We start from the raw sequence: 22,677 nt of genomic DNA on the forward strand, positions 1-22,677 counted from the left end.
GTCCGATAGACCTCATGGACCCCTTTTCTGGAGAACCACAATAATCCATTGATTTCAATCAGCAGCCTGTAATACTTTGATATATATCTACATATAAACACATAATATATACGTGAGGATCATCAAAAGGCTATGCTTCCTGCGCACGTCAATATTCTGTATTTGGTTCTTGATCGTTCAAGGCATGTGTAGGGAATATCAAATTCTGTACAGTCCTGCTGGTTACTCACAGTGGTGAAAGAATACATGATATTATATCAGGCAATTGTTATTTATGCTCCAAATTAGAACTTCACTTCAAAATGTCTGTTACTTCCAGGTCTTAGCTATGCACCTCCTACATCATCACACTGTAAATACCGTGCAATAAGGCTTTATTTGTTCAGCCGTTGCTATAGCTTTACATATGTCATTTTGCTGTTGGCCTACCGCAGCTAAGACCTAGCCAACTGGCAGTACTAGCAGCTGTCTCACACAGCGTGTTTTTGTACCTTTGTTATTTATAGTATTGATCAGCACAGAGTCTAAGTGATTTTGTTTTGAGTATAATCTGACCGTACATTTAAGAAACAAATGACATCCCAGAGCGCATTGTGTTATTAAGTACAAGTGGCTGATCTATGTGAACTCACATTATATTAAAAAAAAAACACCGAAAAAGGCCATACTTACAAATGGACACAGCCAGGCCAGAAATGCTGATGAAAGGGCGAGCAGGTGCTTTAAATAATAATAGCCACTCCCACTAGTCTTGAGGGGAGTGGTGTGTGGTGCATGGGATGTGTAGTAAGAAATAATAAATGAATAGTGTGTGTGCAAGTGTAATACTATAAGTGAAATATAGGGGGCAGTAATAAATGAAGTGCCTCAATAGAAATAAATGGATAATGGGGTGCAAGTGTGTGAAACATGGAGGGATAGTGTGTACGTCATGAGGCACAACGTGTATAGCCAGGTAGAAGCCTATTTGTGACGCCTTGATAATTCATAGAGCGGGCTACCCTGCTTGCTATGCCAAACAACAACACACCATGCTCTCCCAGCACCATTTGTAAGTATGGCCTTTTTCGGTGTTTTTGTATATGTCCCTGTGTTTTTATCACATTATATTAAGTTGATCACAATGGATGACTTTCTCCATATACAGTTGAAACCAAAAATGTGATTTAATGGATTGAACTATATACCTCAAGTAATTGTAGTAGTTCCAAAGACACATCCAATATTTATATGAGTTCTACACAGCAACGGCTTGATCCAACAGCAAAGGCAGTGAGACCATTGTTTTATGTGTTCAGTAGAGTCTCTAATATCATATGGTGTTTTAGGTAATTTACCGTTTCTTTTGTGTGGGTGCGAAACTGAAATTCTTGGATGTCTTGTTGAGCCTGAGCCTTATGGTATCGACTGTCACTGCAATAATATCATTGCTTTTTCTAAAAGTAATTGTGATGTGTGAGATAAAACTGAGAAAATGATTTGTATAATCAGAGCCATAGCTAGATGTATAGCAGCACTTTACGTCCTTGCAGTGTGTTGACTTTGGGGCAGGCATATAAGAATATTTTTCTATACAATTAGGTAGAATAACCAGAACACATGAATTACATACACAAGAACGATGTCTGTACAGGAAAAGAAAATATATAGAACATACTGTATATACAGGGTTGGATTTTCCTAGAGAGTGTCTGCTGCTGAGTCAAAAATGAATTATATCTGATATCTTTATCTGTTTACAGAGTAGACTAATACAACACAATACAAGTTGATGTACTGATGGATCTGCTAGTATAAAGCAGTGCGGGAGACTGTTAGGGTATGTGCACACGATAGCAGGCATTTATGTCTGAAAAGACAGACTGTTTTCAGGAGAAAACAGCTGCCTCGTTTCAGACGTAAATGCTCCTCCTCGCATTTTGCGAGGCTTCTCTGACAGCCGTAAATTTTGAGCTGTGCTTCATTGAGTTCAATGAAGAACGGCTCAAATTACGTCTGAAAGAAGTGTCCTGCACTTCTTTTGACGAGGCTGTATTTTTACGCGTCGTCGTTTGACAGCTGTCAAACGACGACGCGTAAATGACAGGTTGTCTGCACAGTACGTCGGCAAACATATTCAAATGAATGGGCAGATGTTTGCCGACGTATTGTTGCCCTATTTTCAGACGTAAAACGAGGCATAATACGCCTCGTTTACGTCTGAAAATAGGTCGTGTGAACCCAGCCTTAGGCCATGTTTTCACGTGGCGGAGTTTTTCCGCTTCAAATGTTGGTGCAGATTTGGGGCAATTACGCAACGAATCTGCACCAACATTTGCTTATTTGACAGGTAATTCAGACGTTGCAGATATCACAGCGGACTTGCCATGGATTTCAGTTTTTGCATTGCAAAGGCTGAAATCCGCAATGAAATTCCGCTTCTTCTCCGCAATGTAATGAGCATGCTGCGGAGGGAAAATTCGGCACCGCAGCCTAAATTCCGTACAGTTATTTTCTGCAACGTCTGAACTAAGTTTCTTAAAAATGTATAGAAACAAATGTAAAAAACGGCTTTTGCAGAATTCCACTGCGACTGTCCACAGCGGAATTCAACAGCAATTCCCCCACGTCTGAATGTGTGAAAATTTTGTTTTTTGTTTCTTAGAGACTATGGTTTCAGGGGAGGGGGTATGGAAATATGTATGGATCCCTGTCTACATATCTCATTCATGTAGTATAGAGTGACAACTAGAATTTGGCCTTTGGTGGATTCCTGTTAGTACATATTAACACAACATATTGTTTTTCTGTGTTTCTACAAAACTTCTGGAACTACGTAGGGCTGCTTTGGCTTAGCATTGGCATTAGCATTGTTGCCAATAGTTGTTTGAAATGGGATGAAAATGTAGTGTCTTGTATGTAATATCTACTAGCTGAATTTTGATCTGCTGGGGTGTAGACTTGTATGAATGAGACACCCACCTGTCTGTCCTGCAAGTGAACAGGAATCTTATGAGTGACAGTGCACAGGTATCATAAGATAGACTAAATGATTTAATTGTACTTAAAGGAGCTACCACACAATTTAATAAACAATTATTGTAGTATATTCAGCTCTTAAATCATGACATCACATCAGATACCTTGAAATATTAATCTTTTAAAGACCAGGCATATTTTGGCCTTAATGACCAAGCATTCTTTTTCATGTTTTCCTTCCAAGAGTCATAATTTTCTTATTTTTATATCAACATAGCCATATGAAGGCTTGTTTTTGTGAGACGTGTTGTATTCTTCAGTTGCACCATTTTTGGGTGTATGTATTATATTGATTAACTTCTATAAAAATAAAATAGGGAAGGAATTTACACCATTAACTATGCGTTGTAAATAACATGTTTGTTCTTCGGGTCAGTACGATTACGGCGATACCAAATATGTATTGTTTTTTTTATGTTTTACTACTTTTGCACAACTAAAACACTTTTAAACAAAAATAATTAGTTTTTGCATCGCCACATTCCAAGAGCTGTAACTTTTTTATTTTTCTGTCAATGTACCCGTATGTGGGCATGTTTTTTGCGGGACCAGTTGCAGTTTTCATTGGTACTATTTTGGAGTGCATGGGACTTATGGATTAACTATTATTTTATTTTTTGGTGAGGAAAAATTGAAAAAAAAAAAGGATTTTTGCCATTGTTATTTATTGTTTTTTTTGTATGTTTAGTATACCAAAGCATTATTGCTTGTCTGTGTAAAACTGAGAGGCAATCTAATAGGCCATGTCTCTGGCAAGGCCTAATAGGCATATAGACAGCATTGCCTTTGGGGCTTTTGTTAGGCCCCCTGCTGCCATGGCAAACCGTTGGCGGCCGGCGATCACACTCGCGGGCCGCAGATGGGTGACAGGGGGAGCCCCCTCCCTCTGTCAAACCACTTAAATGCCATGGTTGCTATTGACCGTGGCATTTAAGGAGTTAAACGGCCGGGTTGGAGGCTTCTCCAATCCTAGCTATTGCAGCGGGAGCCCGGCTGTCATTCATAGCTGGGCTCCCGCGGTGATCGGGCAAGCACAGCTTCTCTATCCGCATGGACGGCAGAATGCGAAAATGGTTGCCTTTCCATGCCGTGCATGTACGTGATTATGCGTTAAGGCATTAAGTCATTGACTAGTAGGCTATAGAATTTATTTTACATTGGTTCCCAGACCTGTAAAGGGGTTGTCCATTTTGCATGATCTATTTTTCTCAGAAGAATCCCTTGAAAATGAGCTGATCACAAAGTGACCTACTGCTGAAAACCACATCAATCAGCTGTAATCTATGAGGAAACCCAGCACCAAGTGTTAATATCTCTTGCAGCACCACCACAGGAGAAAGAAAGCATTACATGGTATATATTGAAATCAATGGGCTGTCTATTTAATGCATGAATGTGGCGGGTCCTCCAGAGAGAGAGGAAGATGTTCTTTGAAGCAATTTTTTTTGACGAACCGATGGAAGCTCGAAATAAAGGACCTCCTCTATTCTAATTGATAGAGGTTCCAACTGAGTGTACCCCTTCATTTCAATTATTGAAAATGGGTCGAACCCACACAGCCAAGTTAGGCGATACTTCTTAATGGGTGCTATTTTATTCAATGTTTATGATCGCGATCCAAGTACTGTATCTTCTCTTTCTACAATCCTCCCTCCACACCCTTCCGACCCAAAAAAAATTCTAGGCAAAAAAAATCTGACGCATAATCTGTGTCATAATCACACACTTTTTTTAACGCTGTTTTTAATGAACATGCTTATTTTTACCCTTTTTGGAAAAAAAATGTATGCTAGTTTTTCAAAACACTATATCTAAATACCTGTACCTTTTGTATTTAAAAATTTTCTGGCCTTTTACGCATGCAAAAATGCTCAATAGCAAGCGATTTTGACAGCATTTCAAAACCACCCATTGTTTCGCAGAAAATGCGTTGAGACTTGACAGGATGCTTTCTTCTTATGCAGTGTGTTATTTAATTACACCCACATAATAATACGCGCTGCATGCACTCACGGCGCATTTTCTCATGAAGTCAACTGGAAACTTTAAATGTGCATATTTTAGTGAGGATTTTTATTCATAAAAATGTATGTCTATAAATTGCTGTGTGAACACAGCCTTAGGTAACAGTAGTTAAGTACTTGCCATCATTTTCAAATAAATAACTTACATGGTTTCGTTTCTGGGTTTCTTTAGCTTTTCCTATGTGAAATCAAACATTCCCCCATGTAAAATAAATGTAAATTCCAATGTGTGCATGATATAAAAAAAAGTTTATTGTAATGTGCAGCCAAGAGTAACGATGATTGGTTGCAGTTTTTGTATGAATTGAAAAAAAAAAAGATGTTTTATAAAATGTAAACAAAGCAAAATCACATCTGTTCTCAGCTAAGGGAATGATTCCCATTTTAAACTACAGAAAAAAGCAATATAGTATTATCTTCTGAAAATGATTGTGAGCATCATTGTACGGGAGCCTGTACTGTAGTACTTTGGTATTAGCTCATCTTATTTAGACTCTATCCTAAGGCAATTATGATTAAGCCTTTTCATATTCACCGTCTCAGGCTCCTTCTAGAGAGAATACTTTATTTCATTTAATCTGCTCTCTCGCTGCAATAAAACCCCCTTTTCTCCCAGCAGAGTTCGAAGATTTTAAAGAACACAAATATGTTTGTTTTCTTGTAAGTCATTGTTATCATCTATTGTGCTTGATGCTTTTACAGGCTGCTCGGAACCACTAGGAATGAAATCAGGACATGTACAAGATTATCAAATCACAGCCTCCAGCATTTTCAGAACGCTGAACATGGACATGTTCACTTGGGAGTCAAGGAAAGCTCGGCTAGATAAACAAGGAAAGGTGAATGCTTGGACTTCTGGAAGGAGTGATCAGTCGCAGTGGTTACAGGTAATTGCTTCCTCTTCTATTGCTAGAACTTTTACAACTTTGTAAAATTGAAAAGTTATATATATACACATATATATATATATATATATATATATATATATATATATATATACATAGATATATATATATATATATATATATATATATATATATGTACATAAATATATGATGTTTCCAAGTTCAGAGGCATACAGAGTTTTTTCTCTGTCGGTCCTTGTCATATAAATTTTTCAGAAAAAAAATAGTACCATGCTTTTAATGGTTCCATTGCTTCTAGGGGAGAATATCTCCATACTCCGGTGCCATACGGGCAACTATTTTGCGGCACATAGAGTGACTTACGACTCTGTAGTACAATGCTCTGATGTGTGCATTACATTAGTAGGATTTTTTCTTTTTTTAAGTCCCATCAATGTTAATTTGTTTTTATAGCACTATGCACCTGTAGTAAACCACTTAACATGATTTCCCAAATACATACATTACTGAAAATGTAGAACTTTGTGTGTGGGGAGGAAGGTCTAGACTAGAGTCTATGAGGAGACAATTGTGAAACCATAAGGGTATGTGCACACACACTAATAACGTCCGTAATTGACGGACGTATTTCGGCCGCAAGTCCCGGACCGAACACAGTGCAGGGAGCCGGGCTCCTAGCATCATACTTATGTACGACGCTAGGAGTCCCTGCCTTGCTGCAGGACAACTGTCCCGTAGTGTAATCATGTTTACAGTACGGGACAGTTGTCCTGCAGCGAGGCAGGGACTCCTAGCATCGTACATAAGTATGATGCTAGGAGCCCGGCTCCTTGCACTGTGTTCGGTCCGGGACTTGCAGCCGAAATACGTCCGTCAATTACGGACGTAATTAGTGTGTGTGCACATACCCTAAGAATTATACAGTGTGGATTTTAACACATTTGTATTCAATCTCAGAGACTCCTGAGGTGCTCAGGGACGCCTAAGATAAGTTTCAATTAATAGTAGGAATATTATAAGCATTATGTAAAAATAAAAGAGCTTGCATAGGAAGGGAAAGTGTCTTGATAAAATAGGTGGAGTTGTGACAATGCTTGCCTAAATAAAATAATTAGGGCACGTTCACACGTGGCAGAGTTTTTCCGCTGCAAATGTTGGTGCAGATTTGGGGCAATTACGCAACGAATCTGCACCAACATTTGCATATTTGACAGGTAATTCAGACGTTGCAGATATCACAGCGGACTTGCCACAGATTTCAGTTTTTGCATTGCAAAGGCTGAAATCTGCAGTGAAATTCCGCTTCTTCTCCGCAATGGAAAGTGCATGCTGCGGAGGAATGTTGACTTTCATAACTCGCTGCAGTGTGATTTCACACAACAAAAGCAATTGAAAGGTCATTGAAAAAGTCAAGATAAGAGATCTAGCCAGCATGTATTTAATGTGTTAAAAGTCAAGATAAAGACGGCTACATCTGTAGATAGATACTAGATATATTGATGTAGATAGATTTAGATAGGTACAAAGATAGCTGATAGATGTCAGACAGACAGATAGATAGATAGATAGATAGATAGATAGATAGATAGATAGATAGATAGATAGATAGATAGATAGATAGATAGATAGATAGATAGATAGATAGATAGATAGATAGATAGATAGATAGATAGATAATAGATAGATAGATAATAGATAGATAGATAGATAGATAGATAGATAGATAGATAGATAGATAGATAGATAGATAGATAGATAGATAGATAGATAGATAGATAGATAGATAGATAGATAGATAGATAGATAGATGATAGAGAGAGAGAGATAGATAGATAGATAGATAGATAGATAGATAGATAGATAGATAGATAGATAGATAGATAGATAGATAGATAGATAGATAGATATGAGATAGATAGATAGATATGAGATAGATAGATAGATAGATAGATAGATAGATAGATAGATAGATAGATAGATAGATAGATAGATAGATAGATAGATAGATAGATAGATAGATAGATAAATTAGATAGATAGATAGATAGATAGATAGATAGATAGATAGATAGATAGATAGATAGATAGAGTTTCCAATACCTTAATTTTTCTCTTGCACTAGTTTTAAAATAATGTCATGTATTGTTTCACAACCACTATTGAAAATTTGTATCTTTATGTTTCATTTAGCGTCTTAGCATCAATCATGCATTTCACAAATTTCTATCATCTAAGTGATAAGTGTTTTGTCGTGTAAACTAGGATAATGATTTTACTTGCAATGTTTTATAAAATGACAAATTTCTTTCCTGTCGCTAATAAACAATATTTTCTTCGGATTTGTTACATGGGAATTACTAGTTGTACATAAATTATGCAGATAAATTATAAGTTAGTTGCATTTGCATAGAATTTACACAGCTGTAGTCTTTTCAAACAGGAAGCTATTAATGTAGGTGCTGGCGGCTTCAATGGAAATAATGACACGTATCAAATCTGTATGTGAATATTGTACATTTTCTTAATTTCAGTTATTTCCCAAAAATATAATTTCCAAAAGTTACGATCTTTTTGAATATGTTTTCCATATAAATGTACTGTTTATGGATCTCTTTAGGCCTAGTAATAAAGAAAATACTCTTGCAGCATTGGCCCACCGGTACTAAGAATAGGGTTTTGTACGCCAAATTAAGTAAAGGAGATAGTTGGAGTAATTTGCTCCAAATTTTTTTAAAAGCAGACTATAGAATTTGGATTAATAATGGAATATTCTCTTGGCTAGATGTGAAAAGGAGCCCAGATATTGTGACTGCTACATGTTTGAAATAGGGTTCATGCATAGTCCTTAGGGTATGTTCACACGCTTAACAAAATACGGCTGAAAATACGAAGCTGTGTTCAAGGGAAAACAGCTCCTGATTTTCAGCCATTTTTCAAGCAACTAGCGTCTTTTGCTGCGTTTTTTATGGCCGTTTTTGGAGCTGTTTTTCTATTGAGTAAATGAAAAACGGCTCCAAAAACGGCTCAAGTAGTGACATGCACTTCTTTTTACGGGACATCTTTTTACGTGCCGTTATTTGAAAATGAGGCGCAAAATAATGCCCCGTCGGAACAGAACGCCGTATTTCCTAATGAAATCCACAGGCAGGTTTTTGTAGGCGTTCTGCTTTCTACCACTTTCTATTAATTTTTTTGTTTAGATCTAAGGTGACAAAAAAACAGAGATTCTGGGGTTTTCCATTTTTTTTTTACGGCATTCACCGTGCAATTTAAATAATGTTATATCATAATAGCTTTGACTTTTATGGACTCCTCAATAACAATTTTGTTTATTTTTTGTACAGTGCTGAAAACTTTATTTAACATCTTTTATTAGCCTTATTAGGGGATTTGAACCAGCATCAGATCGCTGATACAATACACTGCAGTACTAGTGTATTGCTGTGTATTGTCATTTTTGATGGCTCCTATAAAGCCCTGCCAGTGGCAGGGCTTAACAAGAGCAGAGAGATGGCAGACCTGGGGGCCTTTATTAGGCCCCCCCAGGCTACCAAAACAACCATCGTCACCCTGCGATCGCGTCATGGGGGGAGTCAACGGTCTGTCGGACGTGGCATCTAAGTGGCTAAATGGCCAGAATCAGAGTTATTTGTTCTTGGCTATTAGTGCGAGATCTCAGCCATAATACACAGCTGACACCCGCAGAATATTGAGCGGGTACTCCACAATTCCATCCCAAGTGGTTAACTATGCAGGTGATATGAAGCCCAGATTGAGAAAAACAGAGCACCAACTGTTATAAAGATATACAATAAAATAAATGTGCACAGAATGTTGGACCTAAAAAAGATACTGTAAGTTATGGTGTAATCGTCCATTTTAAGCTGCCAGGCAAAATTAGTTGCATTTAGTCCAAATGTCAGATTACTGACAGCAGCCTTTTGGATGGCTGCAGCAGTTTTTCAATGTTTCCAGGCCGCCTCATCACAGGTATATTGCTCTGTACCCATTAAGGCCTTATTTACATGAGTGTTTCCGATAAGCGTCTACAAAAAAAGGGAGCTTTTCTCATGCATATGACTGTCCGGGTTGCGTTGTTTCCGTGTGTCATCCATTTTTCTCCTCTCCAAGCATTTCCTGGTTTCATTTTTCATTTTTTTTTGCATTTCTTTAGCAACTGATCCATAAAATACAGACAGCACACGGATGTCGACCATGTGCTGTACATTTTTTTTAACGTACCCGTAGACTTTAATGAACGAGACTGGTCTGGAAAAACCGATCACAATAGGACTTGCTGTGGGTTTCTCGCAACGGACAGACGCTCTGTAAAAAAAAAGGATGACAGTGCACTGACAGGAAACAAGTTTGCGTGAATAAGGCCTTAGGCCACGTTCAGTTGTGGCGGAATTGCTGTGGAATTCCTCTGTGGACAGTCTGCAGTGGAATTATGCAGCAGCCGTTTTTTACATTTGTTTCTATACATTTTTAGGAAACTTAGAAATAATTGTGTGGAAATCAGGCTGCATTGCAGAATTTTCCCTCCGCTGCATGCTCATTCCATTGCGGAGAAGAAGCGGAATTTCACTGCGGATTTCAGCCTTTGCAATGCAAAAACTGAAATCTGTGGCAAGTCCGCTGTGATATCTGCAACGTCTGAATTACCTGTCAAATATGCAAATGTTGCTGCAGATTCTTGTTAATTGCCCCAAATTTGCACCAACATTTTCAGCCGAAAAATTCTGCCACATCTGAACATGACCTAACTGTATGGAGGCAAGAAGCAATGTTCAGCAAGGTTACGGCCAGTTGACACATTGTATCCTTCCACATTATATATGCCTGTATATTGCTTTGTGCAGGCAGATTATTAGTTATGATTAATATAAAGATTTCATTTTAAGAGAGGTAGCAGTAGGAAAAAAACAAATCAAACCTTTTTACGGCTGTCGTATTGATTGACACTTCCCTTTCATCTTTTCTAAAAACATATAATATATCAAAATCAATAATCATAACTATAGATTCATGTCTCCTAGATTTATTAACAATTCCTAATAGGGCTGGGAATAAATGCAGAGTAAGGTAAAATTCTAATTACATCATTATTTTTTCATATTTTGCTGAATATTTCACAGTATCAATATGTCTCTTGATTTATAACTTTATTGATTTTTCGTGTTCTTTTAGTAGATGCATACTTCACATATAAATTCTTCATATTCTAGAAACTTTAAAGAATTTGATTAATAGAAATAGATTTTCCTGAAAACATTGTTACTCCCAATGTCTAGTTATTGTCTGGCATAGAGCAGTATATACTCGTATATAGCATTTATTTATAAGTGATTTTTAAATAATATGTGAAGCTGCCAATGGTTAATCCCATGGTTCCAACTCTAGAGAATCAGATAAGTGATTAATGTTATGTAGGATTCTCTGTATACTAGACCATAAATATTCTTTCTATATCATATGTTAACATAAAAATATTCTCAATATACCGATTCCTTAGAATTTCTCACTGTTCCCTCACTGCCACTGTCAACTTCCCTGCCTCTTCTCTGTTTATATGCGTGCATGATAACGTGTCGTCCCTATGGCCAAGGTAGTGGCAATGCTATATATACATCATATAGATTATTGCAGCGGTCCATGATTGGCCAGACAACTCACATAATGGTCATCCCACCGGAGTGTAAACAGATGCGGCAGGCACAGGAACAGCGGCAGTGAGGTAAAGTGATAGGAGTCCTACAGTTTGCAAAATTGCTTAATTTTTTCATTTTAGATTCATTAGAACAATAAAAAAATGGTTGTAAAGGGTGATTTTCCCTTTAAGAGATAAGGTGGGAGATATATTAAGGCTGGTGTTTCATATGCAGGTCTTAATATAAAGATAGTTGGAGTAAGATGCGCCTAATTTAGAAAGAGGTGCACGTCTCTAATTCAATAAGACGTATCTCTGACTATTCGTTCGCCTGAAAAAGATTTCCTCTATAATATACAGCAGTTAAATTTGGCAGTACATAACAGGCCACGAACGCTTTTGCTAAACCCTGCCCCCATTCCAAAAAAGTGGCACAGGCAGCAAAAGAAACAATTTTATTGAGCAAATTGCGATTCAATTGCGACTTTTCTACATTTGAAAACTGGCATAGAAAAGTTAATACATTTGTCCCTGTGTCTTTACATCCGTCATTGATTTGCTGGTCTCTGTACTAAGTTTGTGATAAACATTATGCATCCTTTTTACTTTTTTTTTTTAAATATAATCTTTCTTTGATGCACAGTTTATTACTTTTCCCATGATGCAGCTGTTGTTCTTCTCTGCTTAGAAATAGTATTACTGACTTGTCACTTTTATTCCCACGTGAATTCTGGAAGAGATACTTTGTATACTTTGTCATTTCCTTGTTTTTCTTTCTTTGCTTCTATCTCTGTACAGACAGGAACAAAGGTTTTGGTGTTTTTTTTTCATTACATTTTACTCACTAGAAAATGTTTTAGTTTCACCAATGGGTGCTATAGTTTAATAGAAATATTGCAAAAATAAATAGTGGACTTATTTACCAAAAAAAAACCACCACTTTCAACAAAGATAAGTGACCATGAGCAATGACTGGTACAACCTGTAGTAGCTCAACCAGCTTGTGTCGTATTGAAGAATACGGTACATGCGACACTAAGGTTAGATATTAGCAATTTGGCCAATGTTTATGTAAGATACAGAAATTGAATTGTGAGCTCCAGTGACTACAAACTGTATAGAGCAGCAGAATATGACGGTGCTATATAAGCCATGGGAAATAAATAAATACGTACAGTAGATCACTATGTGTAAGCCATTACAGATGCATAGGCGCTAGAATGAATAAGTTAATGGAAAAAAAATTAAATATCAAATGCAGCTACCAATAGTAATTCTTCATTTTGTTTTGAAATTTGAGATTGTATCTATGTATAGTTATTTCTGTTGATACTTTTATTATTCTTAGGACGATGCTCATTATTTAACGGGAATTTATCACCATATTGTGTTATTAGAAATATATAATGAAAGATTCTTCTGATCTTTTTTTTCCATTTTATGGTTGAATTTTTATTTTATTCAAATTTATTGTTTTTACATGATTATGAGAATAGATATTTTTTTAAAGAGGCCCTGTCATGTCCCCAGAAAAGTAGGTTCACACCCCATTGATGCTGGGTGGTGGAGACAAGTTGTCAATTTGGTCATGAATTAGCATATGAGCCACCGAAGAGGTAATATCTTCTGACGTGTAACTGAGACCTCTCAGAAAATGTTTAATGGTAAAGCTCACCTTTAAACAATAAGCCATTTTCTGACTATATATATTCCCTTAAATCAGTCTGGGTCCTCTTACTCCTCCAATCCAACAGAGAGGCGGTAGAAATGACTTTTGACTGGAAAGTTGCACTTAATAGAAAAAGTTTAGCTTTTTCAATTCCTGATCTATATGGCAGATTTACTGTAGAACACATTTTAATTATTCTAACTGAAAATAGCAAATTTAGATATTGGTTCTAAATATTTGGAAATAAAAATGGGAATTGACATTTAGCTAAATAGAAGAAATAATAAAATATTCATGATTTATTTTTATTTGTTTGTGTAGCGTTTTTGCCCTTTCATGAAACCAGCAGTGAACTTGTCTACAAAAATATGCATTATTCTCAGCACCAACCAATTAGTGAGCTCGCTGGAGAAAAAAATGTTTTCTGTGTTGGTTCTTCGTGGCTTCTTGTGATATACAGCCCTTGCCTGACTTCAAAAAAGTAATTATGTTGAATTCAAATATGCATTTGCTTGTAAAGATGGGAACAAATTGGGATAGCTGAGCAGAACTCTGAAGCTTCTTCTCTAAAGTATATTTATTTTTAATATGGAAAGATACTTTACTGCTTCAAAATAATTTGTCTAGTTTTCCTAAAAATTAAATAGAATATGTGTGTAACTTTTTGATTGAGTCTCAATAACTAAGTGTTAGATAAGTTATATAGTATAACATAAAATAGAGGGAACCTGAACCTCTCACCAAGACAGGTTCCCTTTAGATCTGAGCATACCAAAGCTGATCTTGAGAGTGCGATTGCTCTCCCAAAGTCAATGTCCCAAGGACACTCCACCGTTGTAAGGAGTTAGAACTGTAGGGAATTATGCCATGTTTCATGTAGTACATTAATTTGAGTCTACTGACTGGGATTTTGGCAACATCTAGCTTAACAATATTAGGTTGTTTTGAAATAAAAGTGGATCTATACCTAAATAACACAGAATCAAAGTTTTCACTTGATCAAAAGACCAAAGTAGACATATCATGAGAAGGCCCATGCCCAGTTATGCCCTGATGGTTGAAGAGATAAGAGAATACCATATATTATAAACACATCATAAAGTTATAGAGAAGTCTAAAGACCCAAACGTGATACAGAACTTGTTGTGATTATTTTGCTTGCCAATAGTGGTCCATGTACCGTAGACCGAATACATTGATTTATTTTACAACAGTTTTTTCTAAAAAAAAAGTGTGGAGAAAACATTTTTATTTTGGTATGTTATTTTGCAATCAATACATAAAAAACATATGTGTATTGTACATAGGACACTAGTCCGTCTTGCCCAATCAATTTAGGCATAATAATTATAGCATGATAATGGGTACATCCCAATGTACCACGTCCTGAATCTGGTGAGGTGGTTGTATAGCGTACTTGCTTGCCCTGTGATATAGTGTCCCTGGTGGTCCAGAATTCTGTCTCTGGTGTCTCAGTGGTTTCATTTACTATACCTAGTACTGATACACAAAACAATTTCCCTTACAATACCAAAATCTTTTATTCAGTGCTTCAGAGCTGAAATAAACATTGTTGTGTCCTTTACAGATGTCAGTCCCAGTAGTTCTTCTATATTACGTGTGAAGGTATAGCCTTTGCAGAATGCCTCCTATACAGTTATGGTTTGGCAGAAACAGCTAAAAGCATACAGCCCCTATGAGAGATCTCAATCCCCCTGAAATACCTGAGGGATTTCTCCAAGACCCTGTCTTTTATGTTATGTTCTCAGCAACATGTAAAGCCTGTTATACATTTCTCTCCATACAGTTCGGCATGTAGAATATATCAACGCTAAATAATATCACTTGTACTTTTTGTGTTTTCTATTTGTAGCAGGAAGTAGTCCTTATGGTTTTTATAAGCCAACTGTGGTTATGTTTTATAATGATTTATTTAAGCTTGTGATTTGTAGTTTTCTTATTCTTCCGCGATCATGGTTAAAATTTTTGTCAGGTTTATCTTTTCTTTTGCATTCAGTATTTCCCACATGACTCCTTCTATATCCACATAAAACAATAAAATAGCTATATAAAGTACAGAGCTGGATAAGCCTGCACATTATTTACCAGGTAATAGAATGTATAATATAGACGTGGGGAACCACTAACATATAAATAACACAGTAAAAATCACTAAAGCAGATCCATTAGCTTTCCCACTTTATTAATATGCTTATTAGGCAAATAAAGTAGGAATGTGACAGATACTACACAGTAACAATTTACATATCTAAACATGCACACTTCATAGGGTGCACTCCTTTCACAGTATATATGTGTGTGTGTGTGTGTGTGTGTGTGTGTGTGTGTGTGTGTGTGTGTAGACTGTATATATGTTGTGCGTGTGTTCTGTGTTATTGATAACATCCTATGCATGCAACTGATACAGGCTGGTATGGATATACAGCAGAGTGAAGGATTAGAGCTTTATTTGTGCATGTTTGTGTCTGTATTCATGTATGTGTATCTTTGTGTATGTTTGTGTGTATTAGTAGGGCAGGGATTCCCAACCTTTTATATGAGTTATATTTAATTTTGAATGATGGTCAGGAGCCACATTTAAGTAAAACATTTTAACATATTATACATAGAAAAACACAAAATCATGCAATTTCAATTTGCAGGTAAAAATTTCAGTCTAAAATTTAAAACTGGTATTCTGCCGCCAAAATGGGCACTTTTTTGGGGATAGAATATGTCTGAAATATTGGTAATGCCGATGTCATATTGTAGCAAGAGCATATGGTTATAACGCAAGGTTCCTATGGGGAGCCACACGGCAGGGGGTTGCCAGCCACATGTGGTTCCCAAGCCACTGGTTGGGGACCACTGCACTAGGGCATATTTATTTGTGCATTGACTACTTTTCTGTTGTTATTATATTGAAAATAATGATACAAATATTTCACTAGCCACTTTTTCTGGCACTTAAGAAATGTTTGCATTTCCTATGGAAAAGGGGACATGGCATTGAATTTTTTTTACTACTATTACTTGCAAAAAAAGTGTTGATGAATTAGACCAGCTATAACCTGGCATTGGTACATTATTGGCGTGCACTGTCGTGGGAAACCTGCATGCTACACTGTAATTACACACAGCTCAGCTAAACAACAGTATTAGTAAATGTGCCCCACTCTGCATATGAACATATCTGCAAGTGTTTTTATGTATGATAGCACGTTTCTGTCCATATGCACTATATGTACCTGTTGTGTAGGCATGTCTGCAGTTATGATTTTCCTTTTGTTCACATGTCATTGCAAGGTTCAAGGTCAACCAGCCACAAACGAGTCTCCCCAAATAGAAATGCATATTTAACATCCAGTATTATGATTAAAATAAATTATTATTAATATATTATAACACAATTCTTAACCTTTGGGTTGCATATAAAGATACAGAAAATACAATACATTGTCATTTGTTGTCACTTTCATAAATATAACCTATTGTTGTAACAATATATACTTGCAATAAAATAGGAATCACATATTGCTTAGGAATAGCTGAAATTTCATACCATACATTATCATTGTAGTGCTGGTTTTTACAAAGATCCTAAACTTGGGAAATTTCTATTTCTACAATAAACCATAAACCTTGAGTATTACATAAAAGCTGTAACGCTATTGTGAGAGGCTTTTATGTATTTGCCTTTCTTAACCTGATGCTTTCTAGCCATGATCTCTAGTGTTAGAATGGATATTTGTACATCAATAATTTAAGAGGTCATATTTTTGCCACTATTTAGGATCTTTCTACTGCTTTACTTGATCCTGTCATTGCTGCATTGGATTAGAATGTGGGGATTATGGCCAGTAGTTGATTCTGCCGGCCAGTGAAGGACATAAAAGGGGGTCCTCTTTTGAACCATTCACTCACAGTTCAGGCTACAGACGTGGTGAAGCTGAATTTAACTCTTGAAGCTTCATTTTATGTGCAGTCTGATAAATGTCGGAGTTAAGATAATATAGTACATTTTACCTGCAGTCCTATGTAAAACCACAGACAAAACACAGTGAAATTACAGGGAGTTGTGTTTAATAACCAACAACCAATTGGTGCACTGGGATATATCTCTGTTACGTAAAACATTGTACAAATATTATTTTAGGACTTGTTAGTATTTTGAGAACTTCCCCATTATATCAAATTATTGCCACCAGTTTTAACAGTTGCTATCAGTTTGGCTAAGTAAAGGGGCATACATACCCTAGATCAGGGGTCTCAAAATCGGCCGGTAAATGGGCCGCACATCGAAAAAATGTGAAGTTGACGGGCCGCATAACTTTCAAATTTAACACAATACAAAATTATGTTAATCAATTCGTTATTCGAACTACTATAACAATACTTTATTACTATAATAATACTTTATTACTATAATAATACTTTATTACTATAATAGTACTACATTACTATAATACTACATATTACTATAACAATACTACATTACTATAACAATACTACATTACTATAATACTACTACACTACTATAATAATACTACATTACTATAATACTACTACATGACTCAAACAATACTACATTACTATAACAATAATGTATTACTATAATAATACCACACTACTATAATAATACACATTACTATAACATACTACATTACTATACATAATACCACACTACTATAATAATACTACATTACTATAACAATACTACATTACTATAATAATACCACCACTACTATAATAATACTACATTACTATAAAATACTACAGTACTATAATACTACATAACTATATACTACTACTACATTACTATAATACTACATTACTATAACAATACTACATTACTAAAATACTACTACATACTATAACAATACTACTACATTACTATAATACTACATTATATAATAATTACCACACTACTATATAATACTACATTACTATAAAAATACTACATTACTATAATAATCCTACATTACCTATAAACAATACTACTATATTATAACAATATTCATTTATAATAAAACTACATTACTATAACAATACTACATACTATAACAATACTTCATACTATAATAATACTACATTACTATAACAATACTACTAATGACTATAACTATACTTCATTACTATAATAATACTACATTACTATAACAATACTACATGACTATAACAATACTTCATTACTATAATAATACTACATTACTATACTACATTACTATAACACACTACATTACTATAATAATACTATATTACTATGACAATACTACATTACTATAATAATCCTACATTACTATAACAATACTACATTACTATAATAATACCACACACACTATAATAATACTACATTACTATAAAATACTACATTACTATAATAATACCACACTACTATAATAATACTACATACTATAACTAATACTACATTACTATAATACTACCATTACTATAATACTACTACATACTATAATACTACATTACTATAACATTACTACATACTATAATAATACCACACTACTATAATAATACTACATTACTATAACAATACTACATTACTATAATATACACACTACTATAATACTACTACATTACAATAACATACTACATTACTATAATACTACATTACTATAATACTACTACATACTATAATACTACATTACTATACAATTACTACATTACTATAATACTACTACATTACTATAACAATACTACTACATTACTATAATACTACATACTATAATAATACCACACTACTAAATAATACTACATACTATAAAAAATACTACATTACTATAATAATCCTACATTACTATAACAATACTACATTATTATAACAATACTTCATTACTATAATAATACTACATTACTATAACAATACTACATTACTATAACAATACTTCATTACTATAATAATACTACATTACTATAACAATACTACATGACTATAACAATACTTCATTACTATAATAATACTACATTACTATACTACATTACTATAACACTACTACATTACTATAATAATACTATATTACTATGACAATACTACATTACTATAATAATCCTACATTACTATAACAATACTACATTACTATAATAATACCACACTACTATAATAATACTACATTACTATAAAAATACTACATTACTATAATAATACCACACTACTATAATAATACTACATTACTATAACAATACTACATTACTATAATAATACCACACTACTATAATAATACTACATTGCTATAACAATACTACATTACTATAATAATACCACACTACTATAATAATACTACATTACTATAACAATACTACATTACTATAATACTACATTACTATAATACTACTACATTACTATAATACTACATTACTATAACAATACTACATTACTATAATACTACTACATTACTATAACAATACTACTACATTACTATAATACTACATTACTATAATAATACCACACTACTATAATAATACTACATTACTATAAAAATACTACATTACTATAATAATCCTACATTACTATAACAATACTACATTATTATAACAATACTTCATTACTATAATAATACTACATTACTATAACAATACTACATTACTATAACAATACTTCATTACTATAATAATACTACATTACTATAACAATACTACATGACTATAACAATACTTCATTACTATAATAATACTACATTACTATACTACATTACTATAACACTACTACATTACTATAATAATACTATATTACTATGACAATACTACATTACTATAATAATCCTACATTACTATAACAATACTACATTACCATAATACTGCATTACTATAATACTACATTACTATAATACTACATTACTATAATACTACTATATTACTATAACAATACTTTATTACTATAATAGTACTACATTACTATAATACTACATTACTATAATAATACCACATTACTATAATAATACTACATTACTATACTACATTACTATAACACTACTACATTACTATAATAATACTATATTACTATGACAATACTACATTACTATAATAATCCTACATTACTATAACAATACTACATTACTATAATACTACTTTACTATAACAATACTACATTACTATAACAATACTACATTACTATACTACATTACTATAAGGGCATGACCAGACATGGCAGAATTGCTCTGGAATTGCGCTGAGGAAATCCGCAGTGTACACGTTTCTCCATTGCTTTCCACATATTTTTAGTGAGGTTTGTTTACACGTTGCGGAAAACTCCGCTGCGGACCATAGGCTGCGGTGCGGAATTTGGTGTCCGCAGCATACACTGGTTGTTGCGGACGTGTAGCGGACTTGTTGCGGACTCATTGCGGAATTTCTCCATTGACTTCAATGGAGAGTCAAAATTCCGCAATGAAGTCTGCAGAGGTTATGTGTGCTGCGGAGCGTATTTGTTTTACGAACATGGCATTTCTTCATTCTGGCTGGACCTATGTATTTCTAGGTCTACAGCCAGACTGACGAAGTCAATGGGGCTCCCGTAATTACGGATGACTACGTGTGTGCACCCGTAATTACGGGAGTGTTGTTAGGCGACGTCAGGAGATAGTCACAGTCCAGGGTGCTGAAAGAGTTAAACGATCGGCAGTAACTGTTTCAGCACCCTGGACAGTGACTACCGATCACAATATACATCAACCTGTAAAAAAAAATAGAAGTTCATACTTACCGAGAACTCCCTGCTTCTTCCTCCAGTCCGGCCTCCCAGGATGACGTTTCAGTCCAAGTGACGGCTGCAGCCAATCATTTCTTTTACTTTTACTAGGGAAAGTCTGTCCCTTCTCTCTATCCTGCACTGATAGAGAGAAGGGAAGTACTTTCACCTCAATACGCAACGGCTAGTCCGCATCAATATAATGACCATTTTAGGCAGAGCCAAAACAGAATCTGCAATGCAGATTATGTGCGGCAGTGATGCGGACAGTGGCGGAAGAAATATGCCACGTCTGGTCATGCCCTAATGATACTACATTACTATACTACATTACTATAACACTACTACATTACTATAATAATAGTACATTACTATAACAATACTACATTACTATAATAATACTACATTACTATAACAATACTACATTATTATAATAATACTACATTACTATAACAATACTTCATTACTATAACAATACTTAATTACTATAATACTACTACATTACTATAATAATCAGTGGCGGATTAAGAAGACCATGGGCCCTGGGCTGTTACCCAAACTTGGACCCCCTTCTCCACCGCCACCCTGCCGCGCCGAAACTATTGCTAACACTACCTTTTTGCACAAGCATTAATAAATGGGTGTTATGATTCCCCTTTCACAGGGATGTGTCCCTACATACTGACAGTATCACACTGTGCAGGGACACAGCGCCAACCCCCCATGTAGACAGCGCCACACACATACCCCCCTGTAGATAAAGCCACACACACACCCCCCTGTAGATAAAGCCACACACACACACCCCCTGTAGATAAAGCCACACACACACCCCCCTGTAGATAAAGCCACACACACACTCGCACCCCTGTAGATAAAGCCACACACACACACACACACACACACACACACACCCCTGTAGATAGAGCGCCACACACACACAACCCTGTAGAGAGTGTCACACAGCCCCCTATAGATAGCATCACACAGCCCCCTATAGATAGAGCCCCCCCACACTCCCCCTTGTATATAGTGCCACACAGCGCTCCCCCCCTTGTATATAGTGCCACACAGCGCTCCCCCCTTGTATATAGTGCCACACAGCGCTCCCTTCCTTATATATAGTGCCACACAGCGCTCCCCCCTTGTATATAGTGCTACACAGCGTCGCTGCAGCCCTGGGATGAAATTTTATCCCATATGACTGCTGCAGCCTGTGATTGGCCTGTGATTGGCTGCAGCGGTCACATGGGGTAAAACGTCATCCCAGGAGGCCGGCCCGGATGAAGAAACAGAATTCTGGGCAAGTATAAGATTTTTATTTTTTCTAAATTGCGTTTTTACATAAGATCTGCTATGCTATCTGTTGTGGGTTTTACCTCCCCATTGAATTAAATGGGGAAAACCCGAAACAAATGAGCAGCGTTTACGCAAATACAATTGACATGCTGCGGAATAAAAAAACGCACCGCAGGACAATTTCTGAGCTTTTTATTTCCCGATTATCATTTACGCAGCGTGTGGATGAGAATTGTTCACATCTAATCTTCTCTGCTGCTACTGTATTAGGGCTTGTATCACGGCTTGTAATACGGTAGCAGCAAAGTGAGTGAGATTTACCGAATCTCATCCAGACGCTGCGTAAAATTTCCGACCAGACATTTTGTCCTGCGGTGCGTATTTATCGTACTGCAGCATGTCAATTCCTGCTGCGGAAAGTGGACAGAATTGCTGCGTTTTTTCAGAGGAGAC

General features: G+C 35.5%; 1 protein-coding gene across 1 annotated transcript in view; it reads left to right on the forward strand.

Annotated features, from left to right (window-relative positions):
* The window catches only part of EDIL3 (EGF like repeats and discoidin domains 3), a 665,920-nt gene that overhangs the window by 555,525 nt on the left and 87,718 nt on the right, over positions 1–22,677 (forward strand). The window contains exon 8 of the mRNA XM_075837572.1: positions 5,745–5,929. Within this exon, the coding sequence (XP_075693687.1) occupies positions 5,745–5,929 (185 nt within the window). The remainder of the gene's footprint in view (positions 1–5,744; positions 5,930–22,677) is intronic.

The sequence above is a fragment of the Rhinoderma darwinii genome, chromosome 1 (genome assembly GCF_050947455.1).
Source record: "Rhinoderma darwinii isolate aRhiDar2 chromosome 1, aRhiDar2.hap1, whole genome shotgun sequence".
NCBI lineage: Eukaryota > Metazoa > Chordata > Amphibia > Anura > Rhinodermatidae > Rhinoderma > Rhinoderma darwinii.